The sequence below is a fragment of the Sturnira hondurensis genome, unplaced genomic scaffold (genome assembly GCF_014824575.4).
Source record: "Sturnira hondurensis isolate 20B ecotype Veracruz unplaced genomic scaffold, ASM1482457v3 Scaffold0007406, whole genome shotgun sequence".
Lineage (NCBI taxonomy): Eukaryota > Metazoa > Chordata > Mammalia > Chiroptera > Phyllostomidae > Sturnira > Sturnira hondurensis.
Genome location: NW_028080037.1, coordinates 6,022,909 through 6,048,512, shown reverse-complemented (window position 1 = coordinate 6,048,512; position 25,604 = coordinate 6,022,909). Strand labels below are relative to the sequence as shown.

General features: G+C 53.5%; 3 protein-coding genes across 5 annotated transcripts in view; all 3 read right to left on the bottom strand.

Annotated features, from left to right (window-relative positions):
• Nucleotides 1–5,030, bottom strand: part of LOC118991332 (2'-5'-oligoadenylate synthase 3-like) — a 38,138-nt gene extending 33,108 nt beyond the window's left edge. The window contains 3 exon segments of the mRNA XM_037052602.1: nt 191–442; nt 445–480; nt 3,401–5,030. Of these exon segments, the coding sequence (XP_036908497.1) occupies nt 191–442; nt 445–480; nt 3,401–3,581 (469 nt within the window). The 5' untranslated portion in view covers nt 3,582–5,030.
• A 2,218-nt stretch (nt 5,031–7,248) lies between these two features.
• LOC118991120 (2'-5'-oligoadenylate synthase 1-like) lies at nt 7,249–13,941 on the bottom strand. Its single transcript, XM_037052145.1, has 6 exons — nt 13,695–13,941; nt 12,099–12,462; nt 10,846–11,030; nt 9,695–9,927; nt 8,834–8,990; nt 7,249–7,947 (listed from the first exon to the last, which is right to left on the bottom strand). Exons 1-6 carry the CDS (start codon nt 13,872–13,874, stop codon nt 7,942–7,944), a joined length of 1,125 nt encoding a protein of 374 aa, XP_036908040.1. The 5' UTR covers nt 13,875–13,941; the 3' UTR covers nt 7,249–7,941.
• Nucleotides 13,942–19,795: 5,854 nt separating this feature from the next.
• Nucleotides 19,796–25,604, bottom strand: part of RPH3A (rabphilin 3A) — a 97,233-nt gene continuing 91,424 nt past the window's right edge. For all 3 annotated transcript variants that reach the window (XM_037052142.1, XM_037052144.1, XM_037052143.1), the window contains exons 18-22: nt 25,271–25,327; nt 24,383–24,537; nt 22,171–22,252; nt 20,731–20,827; nt 19,796–19,964 (exon numbers count right to left, since the gene is read on the bottom strand). In XM_037052142.1, coding sequence (XP_036908037.1) covers nt 19,834–19,964; nt 20,731–20,827; nt 22,171–22,252; nt 24,383–24,537; nt 25,271–25,327 — 522 coding nt within the window. In that variant the 3' untranslated portion in view covers nt 19,796–19,833. The remainder of the gene's footprint in view (nt 19,965–20,730; nt 20,828–22,170; nt 22,253–24,382; nt 24,538–25,270; nt 25,328–25,604) is intronic.

The following is a 25,604-nucleotide window of genomic DNA, read 5'->3' as shown; positions in this document are numbered from 1 at the left end:
GGAGCCAGGAGGAACTGGGCCTTCTCTGCTCTTGTCTGGTCCAAACCCATTATGTTAAGTCAAAAAACCAAAGCCCAGAGAGGGCGGCCCAGGTCACAGAGCAAGTTGGCGGCAGGACAGGAACCGTCGGCCTTGTCTTACTCCTAAGGACCTTGCCGCAGCCCTGGGACGGGCCAGGCGTGCCCTTCGCCCAGAGCATCACAGGCGGGCACCAAGCTAACATCCATCCGGTTGTCCAGGTCTGGGGATGCCAGTCGGAACTCGAGGGCCCCAGGCGTGTCCTGCTTGAGAAACGCAAGGCTCAAGCCAGAGACCTGGTTCTGCCCTGAGGATTCCAGCTGCACCCTCGTCTCCCTGAGGATCTCTCTGCGCCAAGCATGCTGGTCCTCACAGCTCTCGAAGCAGTTGAGGAAGACGACAAGTTCAGAATCACAGCCACCCTCAGAGCTGTGCCTCGGCCAAAGGAGCCTCCCTGTGAAGAAAACAACAAACAAACAAACAAACAAACAACTCAGAAGTCTGCACTCTCCAATTCTAGCGCCCACACAGGCTGGCAGGCGAGCGGGCTGGGTGGGGATTGCAGCCATACAGCTCCTGGCATTCGAAGCCATGCAGGAATATAGGCTAAGGGCGGCCAGTTCTGAATTTTCAAGAAAAGCAATTTTTATATATCAGTCCATAATTTCTAAATGTTAGCAATGAAGTATAAAAAAATTAAAACTGCAGGTGACATGAATTCTGGTTTGTAGAACACGTTTATGATCTTTGCCTGGGATCGGTACTAAGCAGTTACCTAATTTGAATACCAATGGCTGAGACCTTTCTGACCAGTGCTTCTTTCTGCAAAGCTGCCGGCCTGAAGATTCTGGATGGAAATGCACATTATTAGTCTCTGCTCTGTGCCTGGTGCCCTGGCAAATGTCTGATGCCCATCTCTCTGCCAACAGGCAGCAGCCCTCATGTGGTTACATGTGGTCCCAGATGCAGGGGGAGGCTCTGAGCAGTAAAATGAGTAACACTGAGAGCAGTGAAGTGAGTAATACAGCCAGTAAGAGGTGAGAACCAGGATTGGCCCTCTGGGGCGTCTTTCCACCCAATGGGGGTTGCTGCATACGCCGTGGTAAGCCAATTCACTCACTGCCAGCCCCTCACCATCGGCGCTGCCAACAAAGGCGCAGAGCACACGGGGAATATCAGAGACCAAGGATTTCTTTCATGCTTTGCACACAATCATCTCATTTGTGTGCAAACACAAACTCATCTCAAACAAGCCTGGAGGAAGGTGCTGCGATTGCTCTCACGCGACAAACCAGGAATCGGAAGTGCAGGGAGGTTGCCACTTTCTCACGATCTCTGAGCTGGGAGGGACAGCGCCGTGATTTATACCCAGAGTCAGGCTCCAGACGCACATTCTCCACGCCCACCCCAATAAACTAATTCACTTAAACAACAGTTTTGATTATGAACGTGTCCAAACCTACAGAAAAGAGGATTTTGAAGACGCCTTTTGCCACATTTGCTCAGTTGTTGGAGCCTTTTTTGGAAAGAAATTCCAGACGGGTCATTCCATATAATTGCACGGGCATCTCTAACGAGGTGATTCCCCAGGGTGAGCAGCAGTGCCCCAGGGGACATTTGGCAATGCCAGGAGACATTTTTGGTGGGGAAAACTGAGCAGGGGCATCCCTTCATGTGGGCCCTGGGGGTTTCCTCCTGTGACCCCTTCTTTGCTTTCTGGTCCAACCATGAGTCCCAGGTTCATCTTGTGCGTCTCACTCCAGCCGGAATCAGCCATTCCCCACGACTGGAAATGAAACCCACAGCCCCGCCCACTTCACCAGGGCCTCCTTCAAAGCCTCGGGGACTGCGGGACCATAAGCTAAATTCAGCCTTGAAAGCTGTTCCAGGTTTTCCAGGAAGCTCAGGATGCCAGACCTTTAGAGATCCTCAAACCCTGGTTTTGCAGAAATCCTCCAGCCTGTGTCTCAGAGGCAGAAATCTGCCCCCCACCCCTCAGCCTGGGATGCAGGTCTCCCCGCCTCCTTTCCTGGGTTCGGAGCCAAGATTCAGCCCCAGGAAACCACCAGCTGATCCTCTGTTTTCATCTCTTCCCCTGATACACTGCAGGTCTCCTCCCTCTCCCCCACCCAGGTGTCCCAGGTCCACGTGGCACCCCTGAGTTTACCCTGAGGACACAGTAGCTGACCCTGTCTCCTCCTTGAGTCTGTGGGCATCCTGAGTGCAGGGTCAGGGTGACGAAGAGTGACCAGGCCAAAAAGGGACCTAGCCTCAACGTCCCCACTCATTAAACAGGGACAATAATCTCTGCCTCACTAACTGTGAGCATTAAATGACATAAGACTCATTTAATGAGAAAAAGTTCTCATTGTTGCCGGGTTATTTCTCAGGAAGTTGGGGCTACTAGGGCTTTTCTAGAGAATGACCACATCTGCGCCTTAGGGTCTGGCGCAGTGTCAGTGGGGCCCGTAGTCTGTTTGCTGCGGTGGAACAGACTATGTCTCTGTGAGGGAGTGAATGGATGAGTAAGACGCAGCCCTTAGCAGTGTAGATTCAATAATCAGACCATGTGGTTTTGTAGCCTGATTGGACTTTTTACAGGCTTCGTCGAGTTACTTCTGCTCTCTGTGCCTCAGTTTCCCCACCTGTTAAGTGGNGAGAAAAAGTTCTCATTGTTGCCGGGTTATTTCTCAGGAAGTTGGGGCTACTAGGGCTTTTCTAGAGAATGACCACGTCTGCACCTTAGGGTCTGGCGCAGTGTCAGTGGGGCCCGTGGTCTGTTTGCTGCGGTGGAACAGACTATGTCTCTGTGAGGGAGTGAATGGATGAGTAAGACGCAGCCCTTAGCAGTGTAGATTCAATAATCAGACCACGTGGTTTTGTAGCCTGATTGGACTTTTTACAGGCTTCGTCGAGTTACTTCTGCTCTCTGTGCCTCAGTTTCCCCACCTGTTAAGTGGGGATAACTAGTGCCTGCCCTGCAGAAGTATTGTGGGCAGGAGTATATTTTCAGGGCACTTTGAACAATCCTGGAGCACAGATAAGTAGGCTATATTAGTGATAAAGAAATGAATGAAAAGTCCGATAAAGCTCCTTCCCGTCCCTCCCCACTACTGTTTTTAAAGATTTTATTTATTCATTTAGAGGGGACGGGAAGGAAAGAAGGAGAGAAGTATCAATGTATGGTTGCCTCTCGTGCGCCCCCCTGCTGGGAACTGGCCTGCAACCCAGGCATGTGGCCCGACTGGGAATCGAACCGCGATTGTGTGGTTCCCAGGCCCACGCTCAATTCGCTGAGCTACACCAGCCAGGGCCCCACTCCTATTTTTCAAACGGAGACTGCGAGGTCGCCCCTGTTCCCGGAGAGCCCACCTTGGTGATTTTTTAAGTACCTTCCACGGTGGGGCAGCAGCTACCCTGGCACCGGGGCGGCCCCCATGTTCTCTCAGGACCACGCCCACGGTCCCCAGTGCGCGACGTGCGGCCCCCACGAACTCCGCGGTCAGCTGCAGGCTGGTCACCAGGCCGTCCAGCGTGGCGGCGGGGGTGCGGTACATGTCCATGGCCGGGCGCCGGGGCGACGGGTGGCAGGGGCTCTGCGTGCAGGTTGCGGGCTCGGTGCGCTCACCCGCCTCTGCGAGTGCGTCCCAGGGTCTTGGATGTCCCCGGTGCCCCGCAGCGCCCCACCCTGTTCCTGTGCCCAGCGCGGGGAGAGGGCAGGATGCGACTGGCCCCAGCTCCCCCACTTTCTCCCATCCTCTCAGGATTCCCCTCCTTTCCTGCTTTCAGTTTCGTCTCTTGCAGCCGCTCAGGGCCTTCGCCCCCACGTCGGGCTCCCTCTGCGGTTGCGGTTTTCCCTTCCGCAGCACCGGGTCTGCCTCGCCTGGGGCTCCCCGGCTCTGGGGCATCAAACACGACGGAACAAAATGCCTTGACGGCAGCAGGACCCCCGAGCAAAGCGCCAGCACGGAGTAATGTAACCAGGGCGTTTAAGAAACGTGCAGGATTTGCGTTAAAAAAAAACCGGTCAGGAATTTCACTTAAACGGAGAGACCCTACCCTGCTCTCTGGCTGAAGGATACCTTCTAAACACCGGCAATAATAAAAGCCAATTACAGAATTTGTCCTGTACCCCTTTGCAAATGTCTCATTAACCCTCCCGATAGCCATAAGTGCTGTTATTATCACACCATTTCAGGAGAGGAAGTTAAGGACCAGAGAATCTAGGCTTCTCGCCCAGGGTCACACAGCTGCAAAGCTGGCAGACTGGATTCAAACCCTGGGCAAGCTCTCACTGCTCATCTATCTGGGTGGCAGCCAACTCTTCCTAGTTTATACATTTAATGCAGTCCCAATCAAACACCGTTAAAATGTTCAAACACTGTTCTAAACTGTCTTAAGAATTAAGATTTTTTTTTAAAGAGGAGAAAGGAGAGTTTAGAATAGCACCTTTCATACAGCATCACCTATTAAAACATTATAAAGCTACAAGATTTACATCCTTTGGGGACTGGCACGGAACGAGGCAGCTATAAGCTGCAGAGTGGACACCTGATTGAGTCCCCAAGGCAGCCGGTCGCTGTTGCCATCTTCACCACCTGGACTCACTCTTTCGTTGCTTCACTGCTCCTCCTCCACCCAGAATGTGGACCCTTGAGCTTTTCCTCAGGATTGGCCCAAGCCAGAGTCCCTGTCTCACTCAGAAACCCACTGGTCCTCTGCCCCTTCACTCAAGGAGCTGGCACACACTCTGCCTCTGAGTAAATCTCAGGTCACAAGTAATCTTGACAAGAGCTTCCTGAAGCCTGCCTTCACAGAATGGAGACAGTAGATGGGGTCAGAGGGTGCTCAGAAGTCAGAGGGAGAGACGGTAGGCTGGCGGTGTGCACCGAGCTTCTATTTACACAGTAGTCAGTGCCACGTCACTGGGGGTATTCAAGTGTAGGAGGAAGACGGGATTATGGGTTAGAGGCACAGATGTGTTTCAAGTATTGGCAACCCAACAGGCTGGGAATTGACTAGGGCATCTGAGGAATTTTCAGAAAGTAGAAAGCAGAAGGGTCAAGAGTGGACCTAGTTGGTGGACTGATTCCATGCACCGGAGGAAGGGGGTGCGTGTGCAGGGCTGGGAGGGCTCTCAGGGGCTCCGGGCTCCCTGGCCCTGCCCAGACTAAGGGAGCGGGGCTTGTCTGAGGAGGAGCAGGAGAGGGAAGGGTTACCTGGAACCCCTCACTCAGGGCTTCAAAGGTGTCAGTACATTAAAATCCAGTTGAGTCCTCGGCTTGAAGCTGGGCACCCTGGGGCTCCCCCGCCAACCCAGGACTGCAAGCCTCACCAGACAGACACATTTTCTCTTCCACGACCTTTAGGCCCTTCTAGTCTCCTCTGCCTTCCGTGAACGCCACCCTCACCACCGCTGACTAATCTTTAGCTCTTCCCAGTTTCGTTTCCCCAGTAGGAAGTTCCCCAGAAAACAGGCCCTGTCTCTAGGGGACTCAGGATTGGATGCCTCAGGTGCTTCCATTGCTATCACCCCTTCCACGCTGGCGCCTCTGTTTCCGAATCTCAGGAATTTGCACTCCAGCCAGAAATTCCAAAACCCAGCACCCCAGAGATTTCTATACCCTGGGCTTGCTGGCTTTTTACCAACTATCAGAACTTAGCTGAGATAAATACTTACTACTCTTTTTTTTGGACAAGAGATATTGCTTTATTGTTTTTTTTTTATTTTTGTGGTCACACAAGCAATACAAGTTTAAATGTAAATAAAGTCAGAAAATTCAGGAAAGTATTGAGATGACCCATAACTCTATTGTCAGATAGACCTACTGGGAACATTGAGATCTGCCAGGAACCAACCATCACAAAACACGATTAAAGAAAACATTCTTCGTACAATAACAGAAACAAATTCCTAAGAATAACGTGACAAAAACATGAAAGGCCTATTCAGGGAACAATGACAAAACTTAGCCATAAAGTCATTAAAGAAGGCTTAATGAAAATAAACTCCAGCTTCACAGATTGGGATTTTTGATATTATATAGATGTCATTGTTCCAAAGCCAATTTACAGAACTCCAATTAAATGCCTCCCAAATTTGGGGTGAAACTTTACAAATTGATTATAAAATTAACCTACACATAGAGCCAAGGAAAGCTAGGGATTTTGATTTAAAAAAAAGAGAGAGAGAGAACACAGCTTCCTATGAGATATTACTAATTATTATAGTAATAGTAATTAAGACAAGGTGGTCTTTTAATGTATTTGATCTTCAAGTCTTTCATCCATTTTGAGTTGATTTGTGGGTGTAGTGTAGGAGAGGGGTCCAAGTTCGTCCTTTTGCGGGTGGATGTCCGATTTTCCCAACACCATTTGTCATAGAGATAGCCCATCCCCAGGGTGCGTTCCTGGCAACCCTGTTGAAGATTAGCTGACCGTATGTACCAAGTGTCGGTGACAAAAGCAAAAACAGGCGAGAGAGACTACATCAAACTCACAATGAAACAATCGATAAAGTGAACAGGCAAGCTATGGGAAGGAGAAAAATATTTGCAAACCGTGAAACTGAAGGCATCAATTTTCAAGATAATGAGGAGCTCCTACAAAATCAATAGCAAAACAATTTAAAAAACCCAAAACGAATAACCTCATTTAAAAAATGAGCCAAGCACTTGAAGAGACCTTTCCCCCAAGAAGACATGCCAATGGCCCACGGGCCTATGAAACGATGCTCAACATCACGAACTATTGGGCAAATGCAAATGAAAACCATGACCTACCACCTCTCGCTTGTTAGAATGGCTACTATAGAACATATATTTTTTGAAAGATTTTATTTATTTATCTTTAGAGGGGAAGGGAAGGAGAGAGGGAGAGAAATCTCAGTGTATGGTTGCCGCTCGTGAGTCCCCTGCTGGGAACTGGCCTGCAACCCAGGCATGTGCCCTGACTGGGAATTGAACTTCGATTGTGTGGTTCGCAGGCCTGCGCTCAATCCACTGAGCTACACCAGCCAGGCAGAACATACTTTTTTAAAAAACCAAAGACACAGCGTCGGTGAGGATGTGGAGGGACTGGAACCCTCCTGCACTGTCGGTGGGAATGCAAAATGGCGCAGCCACTGTAGAAAACAATATGGGAATTGTTCAGAAAATTAAAATGAATACTACCATGTGATGTCTGCGGCTTTCCAACTAAGCAACTAATGACTAATTCAACCAAATGTACTGATAGCTGTAATATTGTTTATAATCCTGAAACGCTCAGAAGACGACACAGACAGATTATCCACAGGGTAAAAGGCAATGGCCCTGTTACATGATGCCAAAATTTTCCTCTTCCCATGGAGTGATAAACCCGACCAAGTGACAAAAGGGGGTAGGAGGCAGGACCCCACTTTTACGAAAACTCTATGCACAGGGGGACAGAAAGAGTCAGAGAAAAGGCTGGAGGGACAGGCCCCAAATTTTAATGGGTCGGAGGGAGGGCCTGGGGGAGTGGCTTTTAAAAAATTATTTCACTAATGTTAAAGACAAATATAGTCATGAAGGAACAGGTTTATACTCATGGGCCCCTCGACATAGGAGGTGCAGTCGCCACGCGGGGAAGCACCAGGGTTGTTCACGGGGCGGAGGGAGCGAGGGGAACACGAACACAGGGGCAGGAACCTTTAGCAACAGCTCCCAGGGAAAGGTAAGGCGGGGCAGGTGGGGTAGGCAGGGTAGGCAGGCCGAGGATTGACTGGTTTGTGCGTGGGAGGCAACAGGTGAGCTGCGGGTTCAGTTATCCTCCTTGCACCTGGGAGGGGGCCCTGCCAGGTGTGTGTTGTGGCGGTGAAAGGGTCCAGGGTGCTGCCTGGAACCGTGAAGCCGAGGAATCAGGCTCGAGAGCCCAGGTGACCCAGATATCTTGGCTGCCTTCTTAGATCTGAAACGGCAAACACAGGACAGGGTCGCGTTGGAGAGTGGGTTGTCCTGCTTTGGCATTTACGGTGGACTCGGTGACCTGCCACTTGGATCCTCCCTGAAGAGGCATGAGCAAGGCCCAGTTGCAGGGAAGGCTGTCAGCGAACAGACTCTGAGTATCGTCCCTTTAGGATGGCCTAGGCTGCACAGAGTCCCTGGCTTAAGGCCACGCCCCTTCCTGGGTTGCCCGCAAGGATCCCAGTTTGGGAGTTTCTGCCCCTACTAGCTGCATGACATGCCCCTCTCACTCATCTGTTTGAAGTCTTCTGTTTGCCAGGCGCTTAGTAGGGGGATGCAGGGCAGGCCGATTACACAATGGAATGAGCACTGGCGGTGGAGTCCACGGGTTTGAATCCCAGCTCTACCACTCCCTCGCTGAACGCCTTTGAGTAGGTGGCGTCACTCTCTGAGCCTCCTTTTCTCATCTCGGGGATGAGAATAGAAAGCCTGCCTCGTCAGGTATTGTGAGGACTGAATGAAATAATGTGTGAAAACTGGCTTAGGACAGTATCTGAGCCCAACGCAAATATTAATGCACAGTGGTTGCCATTACCATTATTATTAGAATGAGCCAACTGGAGTTGTTAAGGTGACCTTCGGCCAAGAGAGCACTGATTAAAGGATGAACTCTGAACAAAGGATTTGAAAATTCTAGGAAGCCTGTGAGTGGGGTTGATGTGGCTGGAAAGTGACTGTATAATAGGGGAGCTCAGCCCGAACCTGTATGAGGGTGAGTGACCTCTAGCAAGAGGCCATTTCTTGGGAAAGAAGGGTCCCCAGCTACATGCCCCAAGCTGGGCAGAGGGGTGGGGGAAGGACAATAACAGGGAAGAAGCTGAAGGTCTCACCTGTACGTTCCAGGAGCCCACTGGAGACCCATCCCATTTCTTAAAGCAGGGGTAAGTCAGCCAGTCTCTGGCCTTTCCTGCCAGTCGCTCCCAGCCCCCTGGTGGGTTGTCAGCGCCGACATTTCCTGTAGGGTCAGCTGGGTCCAGAATCACAGGCCTGAAGAGCAACATTTTGAGAGGGACACGTGAGGAGCTGGGCCGTGAAGGTGCGCCTGCTCTTGCAAAACACCAGCCTGGGACAGCGTGGGACTCGGGGTAGGAAGAAGGGCAGTGAACTGGGTGGGCAGTGAACCTGGGACAAGGAGCCTTGTACTTGGGCCTTGCAGGCCTGAGCTAAATGCCCCCTCTGCCCTTTATTAGTGGCGTGTCCTTGGGTAGGTCACTGGAGCTCTCTAAGCCTTGGCTTCCTCATCTGTGAAATGGGGTCAGTTGCACATGCTGAGCCAAGGCATGTGGAAGGCTCCGTACGGTGCTTGGGAGCATAATAAGAGGCAGATAGGTATCGGTCAGAATGAAAATAACTCTTGCTATTATATTAGAATGCGTGAGTCTTACAGCAAGCTTTCCATCCCTGGGAACAATGATTACTACTGTTGTCGCTGCCGTCATTTCAGTTCAAATTTCAGCTGTTTCACGGGTTTCTGTCAAGGTCGGGACAAGCTCCCTACCTCTCAGAACTCTAGTGGACTCCTCTTCGAAGCAGTCCACACCGTGGCGGCCTCTCAGGGTCAGAGAGGAGGTGACCAGTACGGATGGGTCCTCCCCTTTCTCATTCCCAAGGCACCCCAGCCGTATCTGGGCGGGGGCTGGGGGGGTGGGGTCCATCTCTGTGAGGGGCTAGGTCCTGTGGGGATAGAGTACCTGGGTTTCTGGAGTTGCCTCCTCAGGTATGGACCAATAACAGAATGGCTAATGTCATAATACTTTGTCCAGTAGATGCAAAGACCCCGGTAGTTCAGGACTAATTCCAAGACGGTCCGAAACCCCTGACTGGTGATGAAGTCTACGTCCCTGCTCCCACGCTCCCAAGCGTAGACTGTGAGCAGCTCCAGTGCGTACTGAGGCGGCAGGGGGTGTCCAAGCTCCTGCTTACACTGCGGGGAGGAAAAACAACCAGGAGAGCGGCTTTGTCGGGCTTTGAGTAAAGCGCATGTCCCATGGGCCAAACCCAGTTTAGTGCTTCTTTTCTTGGGGCAAAGTCACGCCCAGTCATTTACGGACGCTCTCTGGGTGCTTTTGTGCTACAGAGAGGGGAGTGGAGCAGGTAAGGCAGAGGCCACATGACCCACAAAATCTAAAGTATTATGTACTGTCTCGCTGTTTACGGAAAGAGCTCGCGGGGCCCTGGGTTCTGATGGATGGGGGTTTGAATCCTGGCTCCACCACTGTCTGGTTCTGGGCGCACAACTTAGATTCTGGGGAGATGACTCTTGGAGCTTCATTTTTCTCATCTGCCACGTGAATGGTAATAATAGCTTCCACCTCCAAAGGGTGTTATGAAAATTAGCCGAGAGGAAGCACGGGACATGTTCCTAAATGCCTTAGAGAAGCCAACAAAATCCCCTCTGCAGGAAGATACAGAATCCAAAACCTCACATTGGTTCACACATAACTTCAAGCACAGTGACCGGCACACACATAACCAGGCACACAGTGAAACAGGACACCATCAGTGAGGACCAACAGAAAAAAAAGAGGAAATAGTAATACATTCGCAAAACTGGAGATATGGAAGGATCGAATGCAGGCTTTAAAATAACGGGGAACACTCTATTCAAGGGAAGAACAGAAGAACATGAAGTAGTGGGTCTCAGAAGCCAGGCCCCTTCTACTCCTCCCCCTTCTCACGGCCTCTCCCTCCTGGTTCCCCTCCCCTCTCTTACCTTCTGCCCTCCCCTCCCCTCCCCTCCCCGCCCACCAGCTTGCTGCCTTTTCCCTCTCTCCTCCCTCCCTCCCTCCTCTCTCTCCTCCGCCCCTCCTCCCTCCTTCTCATGCACCCTGCAGCTCCATACCTCTTGGTACCAGTACTTGACCAGGCGGATGAGGCTCTTGAGCTTGGCTGGGCGCTGCTTCAGGAAAGCTCGCTGCAGCTCGGTGAAGCAGGTGGAGAACTCGCCCTCTCTCCCCAGGCCTTCGCACTCTCGGATGAGCCTGACGTAGACTTCGGGGTTAGGTCTGTAGTCTCTCGTCACCTGGCCTGTGAGGGATGCGTCCATAGCTCGAGGAGGTCGGCTCTGCCCTGAGGTTCTCTGAGTCGCTCTGGGGAGACCAGCTCACCCGCCGCCGTGGTGCAGCGGGAAGAGCCATCTCCAGTCCCCGCTTCTCCCACCCACTGCCATCGAAGGTCCTCGGCTTCTGCAGGATCCACTGTCCTGGCTGCTGTCTCAGTCGCGCCCGCCTTGCCCTCTCCTCTCCATTCACCCTCAACATCTTGCATTTTCCCCGTTAGACGCCGACCTTCCCTAACCTCTAGGCCTCCGCCCATGCTGTTCCCTCTGTCTGGCATGCCCTTCCTCCCCTTCTCTCTCCCCTCCCTATAATTATCCTTTTGGGAGGGGAACCATTAGACCCCAGCGGCCAACACAGCGCGTAGCAAGCGATAGTCCCAACCTTTTTCCATTTCTGGTGCTTTTAGAGTTTCGGTGTTTCTCGTGTGTGCCCCTCTGGGAGATCCCACCCCTCGTGGTAAGTTTGATGAGGCTCCCTCACATTTTGGGTGAAAGATGAAATTAACATGTTGACTTTACGCCAGGTCTAGGCTGCCTCACATTTATTTATTTATTAAATGATTTTATTTATTTATCTTTAGAATGGAAGGAGAGAAGGAGAGAAGTATCAATGTATGGTTGCCTCTTGTGAGTCCCCTGCTGGGAACTGGCCTGCAACCCAGGCATGTGCCCTGACTGGGAATCGAACCGCGATTGTGTGGTTCGCAGGCCCGTGCTCAATCCACCGAGCCATGCCAGCCAGGGCATAGGCTGCCTCACTTAGAAAGATGAACCACTTTGCCTTGCAGGCTTGCTAAGAAAGGCCTTGCTCTCCAATTGAGCCGATTTGTTGCTTCATGTCGCTCCCGCGACTGATCAGACTTTCTTCGTTCTCGCCCCAGAAGAGAATCGAAGATCTCTTCCCCATTTGAAAGGCCTGCCTTGTTTTGGGAAGACTTTCAAACTATGAGAGGTTTCTGATCAGACATAGGAAAAGAGAGAGGAAGAAGCCCTGACTTAGGGCAGAGGCTGATGCCCCGGTGTCTAGGGGCACTCACCCAGGACATCAAAGGCAGGCAGGACATCAAATTCCACCCCGTTCTGGGGACAGCCCCAGCAAGATTTGTTGGAGAGCGTGAAGCTGAGTGAGCGCGGGTTCCGTATCACGCGGGGGTTCCCCCATCTATGACTCTGTATCACGGCTGTATTATGGCTCTGCATCACCGCCATGTTCTTCTTGATCTCAAACTGCACCGTGAACACTTTCTCTGCTCTACAGGCTTCCAGCTGTCTTCTGATCTCCTGGATGAACTCTTCTCGGTGATCAAACTGCTCCTGAAAACTTCCGAAGGAGCTCAGGAAGACCACGAGGTCGGCATCGGACCGGCCTCTGAGGGTGGTGCCCTTGCCGGAGGAGCCGCCCTAAAACAGAGGAGGAGAATGAGCCTTCCTAAATAAAATGAGAACCATCACTAACATTCTTTTCTTTCTTAAAAAAAAAAGATTTTATTTATCTGTTTTTAGAGAGAGGGGAAGGGAGGGAGACAGGGAGAGAAACCTCAATGCCTGGTCGACTCTCACATGCCCCGACCAGGGACCTAGCCCACAACAGGGGCACGTGCCCTGACTGGGAATCGGATATCAGCAACCCTTTGGTTTGCAGGCCAGCACTCAGTCCACGGAGCCACACCCGCCAGGGCATCACTAACGTTCGTGAGCACTAGCCACAGTTCTGAGGGCGTTACCTGTTTTGACCCCTATGACGCTCCCAAGGACTTTGCTATTTAGGCCCCATTGTTATTAATCCCCACCTTGCAGGTGCTCTGGGAGATTATATGTCGGCCTGGGCCACCGCTAATAGGCAGCAGAGACGCAGTTCAAACCCTGGCTGCCTTGTCCTGGAGTCTGTGTTCTTCACTCCCTGGCCGCTACTGTCTTGTATCATTCCACACTGCAGTCTGGCCCATGCAGGGCGGCTTACTGAACCTGCACAGCCCTATAGGTATAGGGGGCTATGGATGGGGAAACTGAGGCACAGAGAAGTGACTTGCTCAAGGTTCAGAGCCAGTAGGTGCTATCTGCTTTTAAAATGCATCTTCTTTTTTGACATTATTATTACATTTATTAAGGGTAACAATGTTACTGCAACATTATATCAATTTCAGGCATACAACTTTGGAATACAGCATCTGTATCCTTTATGGTGTGCTCACCATCCAGGCCTAGTCTCCTTGCATCACCTTGTATTTGATCCTTTTTTTAAGCCTCCTCGTCCTCCCCCCACCCGCTATTCACCTCAGGTAATCACCATTCTGTCAGAATCTATATTCTTATTAATCGGCAGAAGTGGTGAGTCCTCAGCCTGGCCATTCATTCGCAGATTGTTGCTCAGAGCTGGGCCTCAGTGCCCCTGTCTCAGAAATGGACGTGGCCCGAGGCAGTGGTGCCTGAACTCCAGCTGGGCATTCGTGAAAAAATTACAGGCACCAGACCTTACCCCAGGGTCTATTTTCACAATCTGTGGTTAGGTTTCTGGTGTGGATCAATTTGAGACCACCAGCCCCAAGACCTCCACTTTTTTTGCTGTCTCTCTTTCACTGTGGAAACCGGTGCCAGTTCGGTCATGCCCACCCCTGTCTGGCAGGTGGGCTCACCTTTACCACCTTCAACACCCGGACAGGGCGGCCGCCACGCTGGAGGAAACACCTCTCCTTCAGGAAGCTGCAGATGATGTGAATGGCTTCATTGACCCTGTCTCGGAAAGGGCTGTCTGGCAGGAGGTAGTCTTCGATGAACTTGTCCAGATCCCTGGCCGAGGTCTCTCGGAGCTCCATCAAGATGCTGGGGCGGGGACAGGAGAGCCGGCGGTGAAGGAGACAGTCAGCAGCTCTGTTTTATATTGCCCACAGCTGAGCTGCTGTTGGTTTCGTTTCCTGGGGAAGGGAGGAGCCACATCCTTGCTTCTTATCAGGTCAAAGTTTGTGGGGAGTGTTACTCCAGATCCTGGGGCTGACAGTCTGCCTCCAGCACCTGCCTTCCTTCAGACTGTGCCTTGGAAACACTGCTATTCAACCCCCATCCGTGCCTCGCCCGAGAGAAATAAGGGTTCAAAACCGGGTTCTGGTGCTTTCTTCTTCCCAGTTTTTTTTGTAGCTGTTGTGACAAAATTGTTCTATAGTCTCCGAAAATCTTTACAACTGTAGGTGTGTACTACAAAAAAGGGGAAAAAACGCCCCAAAACCCGGGAAGTGTAAAACCCCATGCGTGACCCCAAACCTCAAAGGTGACCTCTATGCACATGCTGGGGGAGATTTTCCAAATGTTTTTCTAGGTTAACACACACACCTGCACATGAAATCTCACGGTTCTCTTGCCTTTCCTTTTCTCTTTTTTAAATGGCATCACACTATACTTTTTCCCTTTTGATTTATAGACTTTGTTTCTTACAGCAGTGTTAGTTTGACAGAAAGACTGAACCGAAAGTGCAGAATTCATACACGTCCCCTCTCCTTCCACCCATATTTTCTACTATTTTAAACCCGGGTGCATTTGTTATGAGAAACGAATTGCCGTTGATTCGGTATCATGAACAAAACAGAGTTCGTCGTTTCCATTAGGGTTCGCTCTATGTTGCACGCTCCCTGGGTTTGACCAGTGCGTGGATGCCGTGCACTCACCATTCTAGAATCACCAAGAAGTTTCCCCTCGTCCCACTCGTTCATTCCTCTCGGTGCAAATCCTTCTCCGTTTCTGATACGGGCATTCCACGCCAGGCCCTGCTTCCACGTCGGCCCACCCTTTGAACCGATTGTTCTTTTCACTGGCAGTGAGTGCAAGAGTTTTCGATTTCTCTTGAGAATCCTTTGACCCACGTGTTAGTTAAAAGCGCGCCATGGGGTTGCCAGGTATTTTGGAATTTTCCAGATAGCTTTCTCTTATTGATGGAGTGTCCAATTCCGTTGTGGTAGAGGGTACGGTGGATGATAGCTGTGCTTTGGACAGGGGGGGGAGGCGTGCTTTGTGGCCGGAATGTGGTCGGTCTTCGTGAGGGTTTTTCACGTGTGCTCAAGGAGTGTGTATTCTGTTATTGCTGGAGGCAGTAGTGTATAGATACTCATTAGCTGGCTTTCTTAATCACCCTTCTCTTTTTTTAAAGAGAGGGGAAGGGAAGGAAGAAGAAAGGGAGAGAAACATCGATGTGAGAAAGCGACATGGCTCAGTCATCCCCCTCGTACGTGCCCTGACTGGGGACCCAACCCGCAACCCGGGCACGGGGCCTGACCAGGAATCAAACTGGCGACCTTGAGGGACCATGCCCAACCCACTGAGTCACACTGCTCAGGGCCAATCACTCTTCTCGTAATCAGCACATCAATTAATTGACACTCCCTGCTCCCGTATACTATGTGGCCTCTTGGTTAAGGTACAAACGTAACCACAGAGGGGTGGGTGTCCGCCTTTGGAACACTCGCTTTGCCCCCCCCCGTTGGAATATATGTATGGTAAAGAGCCTACTGGCTCCCCAACGCCTTGATGGGGATTGTACTTGCTAACGAAATGTATACTTTGGACTAGACGTATATGTTAGATTTCACGCAAGTGCAAAAGAGACCTGTCGTTAGCAAGCCGACACGGAACTCTTTGGAAAGGTGCAGTAAAGGCAAGTTTCACAAGACATTGCACAGAATTAGGTAAGAATGACACAACTGAGAAGACTGAGGAGACAGTTGGGGGGATGCGGAGTTATGCCCCTCACGCCTCTGCGGGCAGCTGTAAGTTCTTGTACCCGTTAAAGACACAGTAAAGGAGGTCCAGATGGCGCATTCTGGTGTGTGTTGTTCAAGACAGATCATGCCGGGCTCCTCGGGGGCCTGTCCTCAGCGAAAAGGTCTAGGTCGTTCTTGAACAATTGAGAAATGAAGGCCCCCCCCCCCCCCTGCCAACCGGTGAGGGCCCTNCCCCCCCCCTCTGCCAACCGGTGAGGGCCCTGGCAGCCAAGTCAGAGGATTATGACACTCTGACGTCTTACCTATGAACTTGGAGACCCACAGGAGGAAGTGACTTGCTCAAGAACACCCAGCAGTTTGGGGCCAGAGCCAAGCAGAAACACATCTGTTTCAGGGTGATGGGTATTTCCGTGGTGCTGTGATGGCCTGTTTAACCTTATTAGGCCAGTGACCCTGGAAGACCTGCCTGTGCCCAGGAGGGGCTCGCCAGCGGGTTTCGGAGCACTGACCGCGTGACCCACCCGGCCGTGGGCCAGCTTCTGCTGTGTTCACCAGGAACCACGCGCCCTTTGGCCCTCCACTCCTGTCCCGGGGCCTCGCCTTTGTCAGGCCTGTCGGGAGACCAAGAACTTGGAACTTGGTCTCACCTCTGAGAAGAATTTATTATTGCCCCCATGTTCCAGGCGAGGAAACCGAAACTCAGAGAGGTGAGGCTCCACCTCTGGAAGGGGACAGCCACTCAGGACCTGAATGATGAACTTGAGTGGGTTCGACAGCTGGGGTGCCTGTTTTGGTTTGCGGCTTTCTACCGCATTGTGTTGCCTCTGTTTTATTCCAACGGGGGGGGGGGGAACGGGGATGAGCCAAGTCAGAGGTACTGATGGCTACCTTCCCTCATGTCTTTCTCTCTGCTTCTCTGGCACGCGCCCACGCCTGGGGAAGGAGACCAGCCATTTGAGGTGGCAATCTGTTTCTTTCCAACTGCCCGTAACTGGGTGGTGGTGGCTGCTGAGATTGCTGTGCTAAGGATTCCGAGGCTACTAGTAGGCTCATGGGAAAAGATGTCATACGGATTAGGGATGAATGCTGTGAGCCCGGTGGGAAGAGAGGCAACCAGTGTGTCCCTCCATTCCTGGGAGGACCGTGTGGCCCTAATTAGCACCGCTTTCCCCTTGGTGGCTGCCGGCTGAATTGTAGAAAAAAAATGAGACTCTAGGGCAGCTACGGTGGGTGTGCACTCATAGAGGTCACCCAAGGAAATACTTTTTAATAGACACCGTGTCCCCTGGACGGAGCAGAATCTGCTGGGAGCAAGGAGGTGGTGGGCGGAGCATGGGTGGAGTGAAAGAAACCCTCCCCGGAGGCTTCTGCCTTGACACTGAGCGCCTTCCCCAATGGGAACTTGTCTCCGACTTGCCCTGGGGAGGAGTGTCTGTTGGCTGGAACTGGGGGCTCCTCCTGGGAAGTACCCAACATTCCTGATCAATTGCCTGAGCTCTTCGGGGATTGGTCAGAGTGAGAGTAAGAATCTGACTGAATATTCCCTACTCAGCTCCCCGGGGGGGGGGGGGGGGGGGGGGGGGGCGGGCCGGTGGAGGGTCCTGAGTGAGAGGGGCCCCGTGGGGGAGGCTTGTTCGTAGCAGGAAGGGAGGTGTTGCGACTCGAAGGTGTTTGATGGTCCTCATTAGGCCCTGGGTCAACTTCACCATCTCTTTCCGCCTTGACCTCTGATTCCGCAACCACTGGGGACTTCCCCCCAAAGTTGGGGTAGGAGGGAGAAGAGGAGGGCGCTGCCTGGCTGGTGGGGGGCACCAGCACAAAGCACTCTCCTAAGAGGGTGTGGGGTCAGGGAAGCCCAAGATGAAATCCATCAGAAAGCAAACTCCCCGTGGGCGGAGCCCACACCTTCCTGTTCACCACCCTGTCCCCAGTGGCTGGAACACCACAGATGCCCAGGAAATACTGACTATCCAAGTGGCATCAGGTATCCTGGTGGGGGCGGGGGGACCGACTTCCCGAAGCCAGGAAGGAAGAGCAGAGGCCACCAGTTTTCCTGAATATTCCTACTTTATTTTTTTTGGTTACATCATCACAAAGAAACGCAGTGGACGGTTCTGCATGCACCGGAAGGCAAGAGTGTATTCTGGGCAGGGGGGCGTTTACGTCGGTGGGGACAGCGGAGAGAGCCCGGACTGCGGGCGCCGTGAGCTTGCCACATGCTGATTCCAGCGCCAAGACCAGCGTCCGGCTTGGGCGACGCAGCCAGCATGCTTTCTCCTCAGGGTGGACCGTGGGAAGGAGGGGGGGGCGCAGGGGAAGATGGCAGCCAGGAAGCTGTTGGCCATCTTGGGGAAGGCGGAGAACTTGCTGTTTAGAAAGTGGTGACTGGGGACAAGAAATCAGTGCCGGTCAATGAACCGCGCAGAGAGCTGGGGGTGGAGGACACCAAAGGGAAGGCTGAAGGGTGTGCGTTGGGAGATGGTGAGCGTCTGCGCGCCCACCTGACAACCCTGCAGGTGACGGTGGGCAGGCGGACAGGGCCGGGGATGTTCGCAGGGCACCTGGGGAAAACCCAGACCTTCTTACAGGGCGCCGAAGGCTGCCCCGACCCAACCTCAAACGTATGTGCGTCCTCACTGCCTTTTCTCCTTAAACAATTTTTTTTTTAGGAAAAAAAGGGCTGGATGACTTTTAATAGACTGAGAGCTGTTGGCATCAGGCTCTGTCACTAAGTTCTAGATCCTCGATGTTGGGTTGTATTCTTCTGGTACACTCGGTGGCGAGGGTGGAAGGGGCAGAGACAGGCAGACAGATGGAGACGGACAGGTTTGCGGCTGTTCTGAGTGAGACGCGGCGTGAGAGCGTCAGGGACAGGGGTCGTGGGTTCACTTAGCCAAGAGCAGAGGAAGAAGCCCCATCTGCGGGCTTTGGCGAGGCCCACCTTGGGCCCAGAGCTTGGGTTTCCGGGTACCTTGTGTGCGCTTGGGGAGGCCCGGGGCCGAGAAAGCCCCTCTGTGGGGTGTCTACACAGCCTGTCGGATGCTGCCAGGCGCCTGGGGCAGCCACCTGGCGGTGCCAACCGGAGAAAGTGGGTGCTGGAAGAGCTAGGGTCTAGGTGGAATTCAGGTTCTGCTGGTCTGGCCTGTGAGAGGGAGCAAGGGCGTGAGGCGGTGTTAGGGTGTTTTTGCTTTTGCTATTTAACCCCTTTAGAGAGAGAGCGAGGAGGCAGGGAAAGAGATGGGGGTGAAAAGGGGAGAGTTTCATGGGGTGGGTGGGACGGAAAGGGACAGAGAGCAGGGGGTGGGGGGACTAGAAAACAGGTGTTTGGGTTTTTTTTTGCTAGGAAGCAAATGGGTGCCATCCTGAAAGAGGAGGTTACCCAAGTCCCTTTGTGTATTTCACGTGTCTACTTCTTGAAGTATTTGGGGGCTGGGAGGGTGTGCTCCTAGTCACTGGGGAGCTTGAACACAGTGGCCTATTTCCCTGGCAACTCGGGTGTATATGTGCAGAGGCGGTGGGGGCCTGGCTGTTCTACTCTGGCCCCAAACACAAGGTCCCCACAGTGCTGAGGGGATGCACAGACGCAACACGGGAAATACAAGTTGTGTGTGTGTGTGTGTGTGCATCTGTCCAAGGCCAGGAGGATCTAAAAACAGTCCTAAGTGATGAAAACTGCGTGTAACTACCCACACTGGAAGGCTGTTGAACGAACAGCCTCCTTGTACAACCCCCCCCATCCCTGCCCCGACAGCTCCATCCTGGGGAGACCAGAAAGGGGCTGCGTTCAGAGCCTTCATTGCATCGCGGCGGCGGCAGCGGCAGCGGCGTGGCGGAGGGGCGAGGCGGTCTTTGGCGGCAGTGCCCAAGGGAAGGGGGAGACCCCAAAGAGGGGCACAGGGAGGGTGGCAGGGGACGGGGTGGAGAGGTGTAGAGAAGAGAGAGCAGAGTGCAGTGGGCTGTGGGGGCAGGGTCGGGGTGCGATGCGGCCTGGGGGGGGGGGGGCGGGCACCGGGGCGGNTGGGGGGGGGTGGGGGCGGGACACGGAGCCGGAGACCTGGGCACCATCCTAATCGCTGGACACATGGTTCTCATTCTGTAGCTGGTGCCAGCGCTCGATCTTCTTGTCCTTGTTTTTCAGACACTCGTACCAGTGTTTTAAGCGCTCGCCCTTGGCCGAGATCCCCAGCTGGCAGCCTCCTGGATGACAGGGTCAGAGTGGGGGGACACATGGGACTCTCATTCAGGACCCAAATGTCTAATTGGAGAAAACTGCCACCATGCAGGGACCCCCCACCCCCCGCTGGTGCCTCGGGATCCGTGCTCTCGGGAGGGTGGTTGTCACGGTGTTGTTACTACCTACCACCAGCCTTCCCTGCCCACGGACTCCCTGTTCAGGGACCCGCAGCAGCTCCCCACCGTTGTACCAAGTTGTCCACTTTTTAAGACCGCCCACAGAATCACTGTCCACCCGCGAAGACGTGCCTCCCACTGCGCTGAGAAACTTGTCGTCTGTTTTCAGAGTTTCGTCACCCTGCCCCGTCCTGCCCCCGCACCTTTGCTCACACCCTGCCCCATCTTCCATGGCTGTGGTCCCCCATCATTTGGAGGGGAGGCCGGGAACACAGAACCCTCATCCTAGACCTGCCTCTGGATGGAGGAGACAACCTCTGCACCCTGTTTTCTGCAGGGCCGCAGACCCCACGCTCCTGTGATCTAACTGTTCCGCTGGAGGCGATGTGGTCAGCAACAGAGCAGTCACGGTCCTATCTTCCCAGCTCTGCAAGCCCTTTGGCCTGAAGGCAGACCCTCCGACTGGACCCGAGTCAGGACCATGGGCTCTGACCCAGCGTTCGGACCATGTGCCCCGAGAAAAGAAAGGCCCTCACAGCCGGGCAGCCCTGGCGCAGGCTCGCCTCTCCCTCAAGGACGGGGGCATGGTTTCTCAGGAGCAGGGCGTACTCACCGATGTAATCGTTGGACTTGCCGATGTCATAGTCCCAGACCGAGATGTCCAGGGACTTCTTGGCCAGGTCACTGTGTTTGATGTCATAGAAGAACTCCTGAATGCAAGAGAGGAGGATATGGGAGTCAGAGGGTCCCCTGAGCCTTTGGGGTCTAGGGGTTCACGGACTGATGGGAGGCCCTTGCACTAGGCATCCTGGGAGCAAGGGGGGCTACTCAGGCTCATCCCGGGCCTCTAGGCCAGGCCTGACAATCCCTTTCCAACAAACATTCTGTAAAACAAAGCCCCTCCAGGCTTGTAATTCACTCTCCAGCGACTCTGTGTTTGGAACGGGGGAGGCTGGCGGAGTTTTACTGAGAACGCCAGTCCTGGTCAAGTTTCCTCGAAGGCAGCTAGCCATGAGCTCAGCCCTTCCAATCTGGTGGGTTCTATAGTCGGCTTTCCCTTGTCATCATAGTTCAGAGATTAAAAGGTGGTTGAGGGGAGTGAGACCGACATGAGCAATAGGTGCTTATGTTTCCAGTGCTTTGAAAAACAGGAATATTAATTAGAATATTATAGTCTACAAAATGTGTATCCTACTACCTGAAATATAATATGAATATACCACATCGTGGCTTTCGTTTTCCAGTTTATGTAACACAGCAGCACGCTGGTGAACACTTTTCTGCGTCACTGTTACAATGGCTTCCTCTCAGGGCCGTGTGGCTGTACTGTGACCTAATGCCTGACTGGTGTTCAGTTGTTTCTAATTTTTCCTGACCATTAACGATGTGACGGAAGGCACCCTGTAGCTAAACCATGTGTACGTCCGCAGTGATGGGGGTGCAGGAGTGACACATTAGATTTGTGTTTTAGAAAGCTCATGCTTCTACAGAGGACGGGCGAGGCACGGGGAGGCGAGTCGGAGGTCTACTGCAGCAGACCAGTCTAGGATGGAGCTGTCTAGGCCAGGCGTGAAACGCCAGGGTTTAAGCCAAGGTGGTCGGAGCGAACACAGAGAGAGGGGCGCATTCAGTGGGGATCTAGACAGTGGCTCTGGGAAGACTTGATGTCCTGGATGGATGTTGGGGGAGAGGGACAGGGACAGGGCCACACCAACTGGGTGGACGGGAAAGGGCGTCACTGTCCCTGCTTATTCCCTCAAATTTCAGTATTACAGGCTGTTCAAATTGGTGAAGATATTAGAAACCATATAATTCTGTATCTCTTCAAACTCAGCTTCCTGCCTAATCTATAGGTTTTTATTTTTAGGCTTGATTCCCTCCAGTGACAGGGAACTCATGACCTATCCTTAGATAATCCAAGCTCATCTATGAGAGCAAGGGTTTTTTTTGTTTGTTTGTTTTTTGATGTGTCTGACAACCCCTGAGGAAGCAGTTTCTTCCTCTCTCACACCCAGGAACTGTGCTGTAGCATGACAAAATGGGGCAGCCTCACCTCATTAAATTCAGGATTCAAGGTTTTCTTCTTAATTTGTGTCTTGTGTTTGGCCTTCTTTCCCATGTCTGGTTTCAGCCAGCTGAGAGGAGACATGAGAGGCTGTTAGGAGTGAGGTTTAATGGCTAAGAACAGCCCCTTGGTGACAGGACCCCAAAGGCTCCTTCCAGTGTCAGGAGAGTAACGGACGAGCAAATCGGAACGCGCACTGACGTTAATGATGGCCGTGTGTAGTAGAGGGTATCCCCCGTGCCAGGCGCTGCGCTGCGCACCCGAGGTGCACTGAACCCTCCACACACCCTCGATGCCAGAACTACAACCACCCAGTTTACCTACAAGGAAACCGCGGGGCCAGAGGAGTGGAGACAGGTGCCTCAGGCCACACAGCAGGGACTGAACCCAGCTGTTGCCTCTGGAGCCTGTGCTCTGAGTCAGGACTTGCTCTCAGTGGACCAGATTGAGACCCTGGGCGGCTGTGCCTGGCATCTCACCACCTGTCACCCCCTAGGTTGGCTCCAATGCCTGGGGACACGCCCTGTGTGTAGGCAGAGGGGATAAAAGCCACAAATCCAACTGCCATTGTCGTTGCTCCTCTGCTCAAACTACTGAAAGATCTCCCTTTGTCCTGAGGGTGAAGTTCACGGTCTCCAGCGTGGCCTTCAGAGCCGGCGAGGTTGGTCCCTGCTCTAGACCAGCTGACTCTCATGCCCTGCTCTTTACTCCACTTCCCACTCACTCTCTTTCCAACCCCAGGGCCTTTGCACACACTGTTTCTGCTGCCTGGAAGGCTCTTCCCTGGCATAGGCACAATGCCTGGCACATAGTAGGAATATAGTCAATATTTTCCGGGTAATCCTGAGGCATCCTGTTGTCTCTACAGCCCTCCTCCAGGTCCCTCTCGACTTCCCTCCACAGGCGTTTGTTTCCCCCAACAAATCCCTTGCACGTTTCACCCTGTCTTGGTTCCCGCTTCTCAGAAACTATTATTTCTTCCCATTGTACAGAGGAGGACCCTGAGGCCCAGAGATGTTAAGGCCTGAGTCCAAGGCCACACAGCTAGAGAATACTGAAGGCGGCCGATCTGGGATTCAAACCCAGGCAGTCTGGACCCAGAGCCCAGGCTCTCCTCCAGATCCGTGGGAACACGCACTTTGCTGCCACGAGGCAAGCCAGAATTCCACTGCGAGCAGCTAAATAGCTCTGGACCGGGCTCAATCTCACTGCTGTGTACAAGCCATCTCATCTGGCCTCATGCCTCGCCTCGGAAATAAGTGGAACTATTGTCCCCATCTTACCGAGGAAGAGTCTGAGGCTCAGAGAGGTTAAGTAACCCGCTCAGAGTCACACAGCTAGCGGCTGCCAGAGGTGGGAGTTGAACCCCATGTCTGATTCAAAGGCAGCGGGAGAATGTGCCTGGTGGACCTCTGACTACGGGGGGCCCAACCCACCACGGCCCCAGTTGCTTGGCAACCCACGCCATGTCTGTGCCAAGGTCACGCCCCAGCTGACAACTGCATGTGGTGGGGACACTATGGCAGGCCCACTCCTAGGTGACATGGGGCCTCTCTGATGGCCAATTTTGGCCTAAGGACTCCAGACAGTCTTGCTGAAGTTGTGTCCCGGAGGATTCCACTGACCCCGCCCCCCTTGGGCCCCGTGCCCTGTGACTGCTCTCCTCTTCCCCCAGCTCTCCCTCCAGCCCCCAGCACAGGCAGTTCCCTTAAGGAAACTCTTGCTGGTTTAGTCCCATCGTGACATTCAGAGGACCCTGACTGACACAGGTGACAAAGTCTCTCCTAGTCCCCATGAGTCAGCTCGCTGGGATAAGCCCCACAGGCTAAGGTCTTCTTTCTGCGCAGTTCCAGACTGAATCTGGAAAAGGCCGCACTGCCTCTCTGGTGGTGGGGTGAGGTGCTGATTCTGGGGGGCTACAAATGGGGCTGCTGCGACCTTGCTGACTGTCCCTCTCCTACAGGAGGGGACTGAGCCACAAACCTCTCATGTGGGTGAGTGACACAGTAGTCTGACTGCTGAGGCTCCACCCTCGCACTTAGCCAGCTTTGGTCATGTCTCCCTGTGTGATTTTAGGCAGGTCCGTTTCCCTCTCTGGGCCTCCGTGTACAATGGTGTTGGGGAAGCCCTCTGGTCCCCCTTTTACAAGGACCTAAGGCCCCCTCAGGGGCCCGACCACAGTCCCAAGGCACCGACTCACAGCTTGACGAATGGATCTGAGTAGCCATTGGCGTCCATGGCGGCCAGGTGCACGCAACGTATGATGCCCACGATGAGGCCCCCCTGCTGGGTGCTGTACATGAGGGACACCAGGATCTTGCCACGCTCCTCTATGTCCCCAATGCGCTCCACCTGCTGCAGGAGGGGAGGAGGGCGTGTGAGCCTGGGAGGGGAGCAGGCCAGGAACTGGATGGGAGCATTGGGGGAGAGCTCAGGGAAGAGTGGAGGGGCTGGGCCAGAGCTAGTGCGTTCAGTACCACGGACAGCACACCACCACCCCACCCCACTCCACCCATCCTCTAGGGAGAGGGAATGGTGAAAGCCGAGGAGAACCAGTCTGAAGCACAGGAGACCAGTGGTTTGACTCCAACCCAGACACAGGCTGAGTCTGATCCTGGTCAGCAATGACCCGATTCTGCCCCAGGACTGAGCCTTGACCCTGAGTTCAGACGCCCCGAATACAACCAGTCTTCCCACAAATGCAGTCCCTGGGGTTGCACCGGGACCGAGGCTGACGGCCTGGATGTGCAGCCCAACCCCAGCCTTGGCCACACACAGCCCAAGGGACGCCCCCACGGAGGGACAGTGGCCTTGCTCTAGTCCTGCAGGATCACCAGCAGGGCTTCTGCCAACAAGGCCAAGGAGTTCAAGGGTGTCCCTGGCGTGAGAGGTTGGGACTCCCCCCACCTTGGGCTCCAGGTGGGAGGGGCATCCACCTGGTTTCATGTCCCAGAGCCTTGGGCAGGTGCAGCTCTCACGTGACTCAGGGGCAGGTGGTTGGGGAGAAAGAGTCGGGATGGGGCCAGGGAGGGAAATAAAGGGAGACACCAGGGCCGGGCTGTGGCTCCGGGATCCACTCTGTGCTCACCTCCTCCTCATAGAGAGCCATGCCTCGGGCGGACCCGGTGGTCCCGGCGCGCTTCATCTTGGGAGGAAACAGGAAGGAAAGAGAACGCTGTCTATGGGGCTCGCCTCCCTGGGCGAGAAGGACCAGACGCCCCTCAGCCCTCCAGCAGCACCCAGAGCCACGAGGACAGGCTTTCCAAGCCTCCACGGCCCCCCAGCTCTCCCCTCTTCAGCTGAAATTTATAACGCTAACAACTCAACACCATGCGAGTGCACCATAATCTATGCAGTAAGTTGTATTAATAGCCCCATTTTACAGGTGAGGACCCTGAGGATCAGAGTGGTTAAGCCACTTG

What these genes read in the sequence shown, in the direction of transcription:
- LOC118991120 (XM_037052145.1), bottom strand. Translation starts at nt 13,874, where the DNA reads ATGGAGCTCCGAGAGACCTCGGCCAGGGATCTGGACAAGTTCATCGAA. An exon ending in GGGTGTTGAAGGTGGTAAAG is followed by an intron (nt 12,463 to 13,694) that starts GTGAGCCCACCT and finishes CCTCTGTTTTAG; the next exon opens with GGCGGCTCCTCCGGCAAGGG. An exon ending in GCCTGCCTTTGATGTCCTGG is followed by an intron (nt 11,031 to 12,098) that starts GTGAGTGCCCCT and finishes CATCCCTCACAG; the next exon opens with GCCAGGTGACGAGAGACTAC.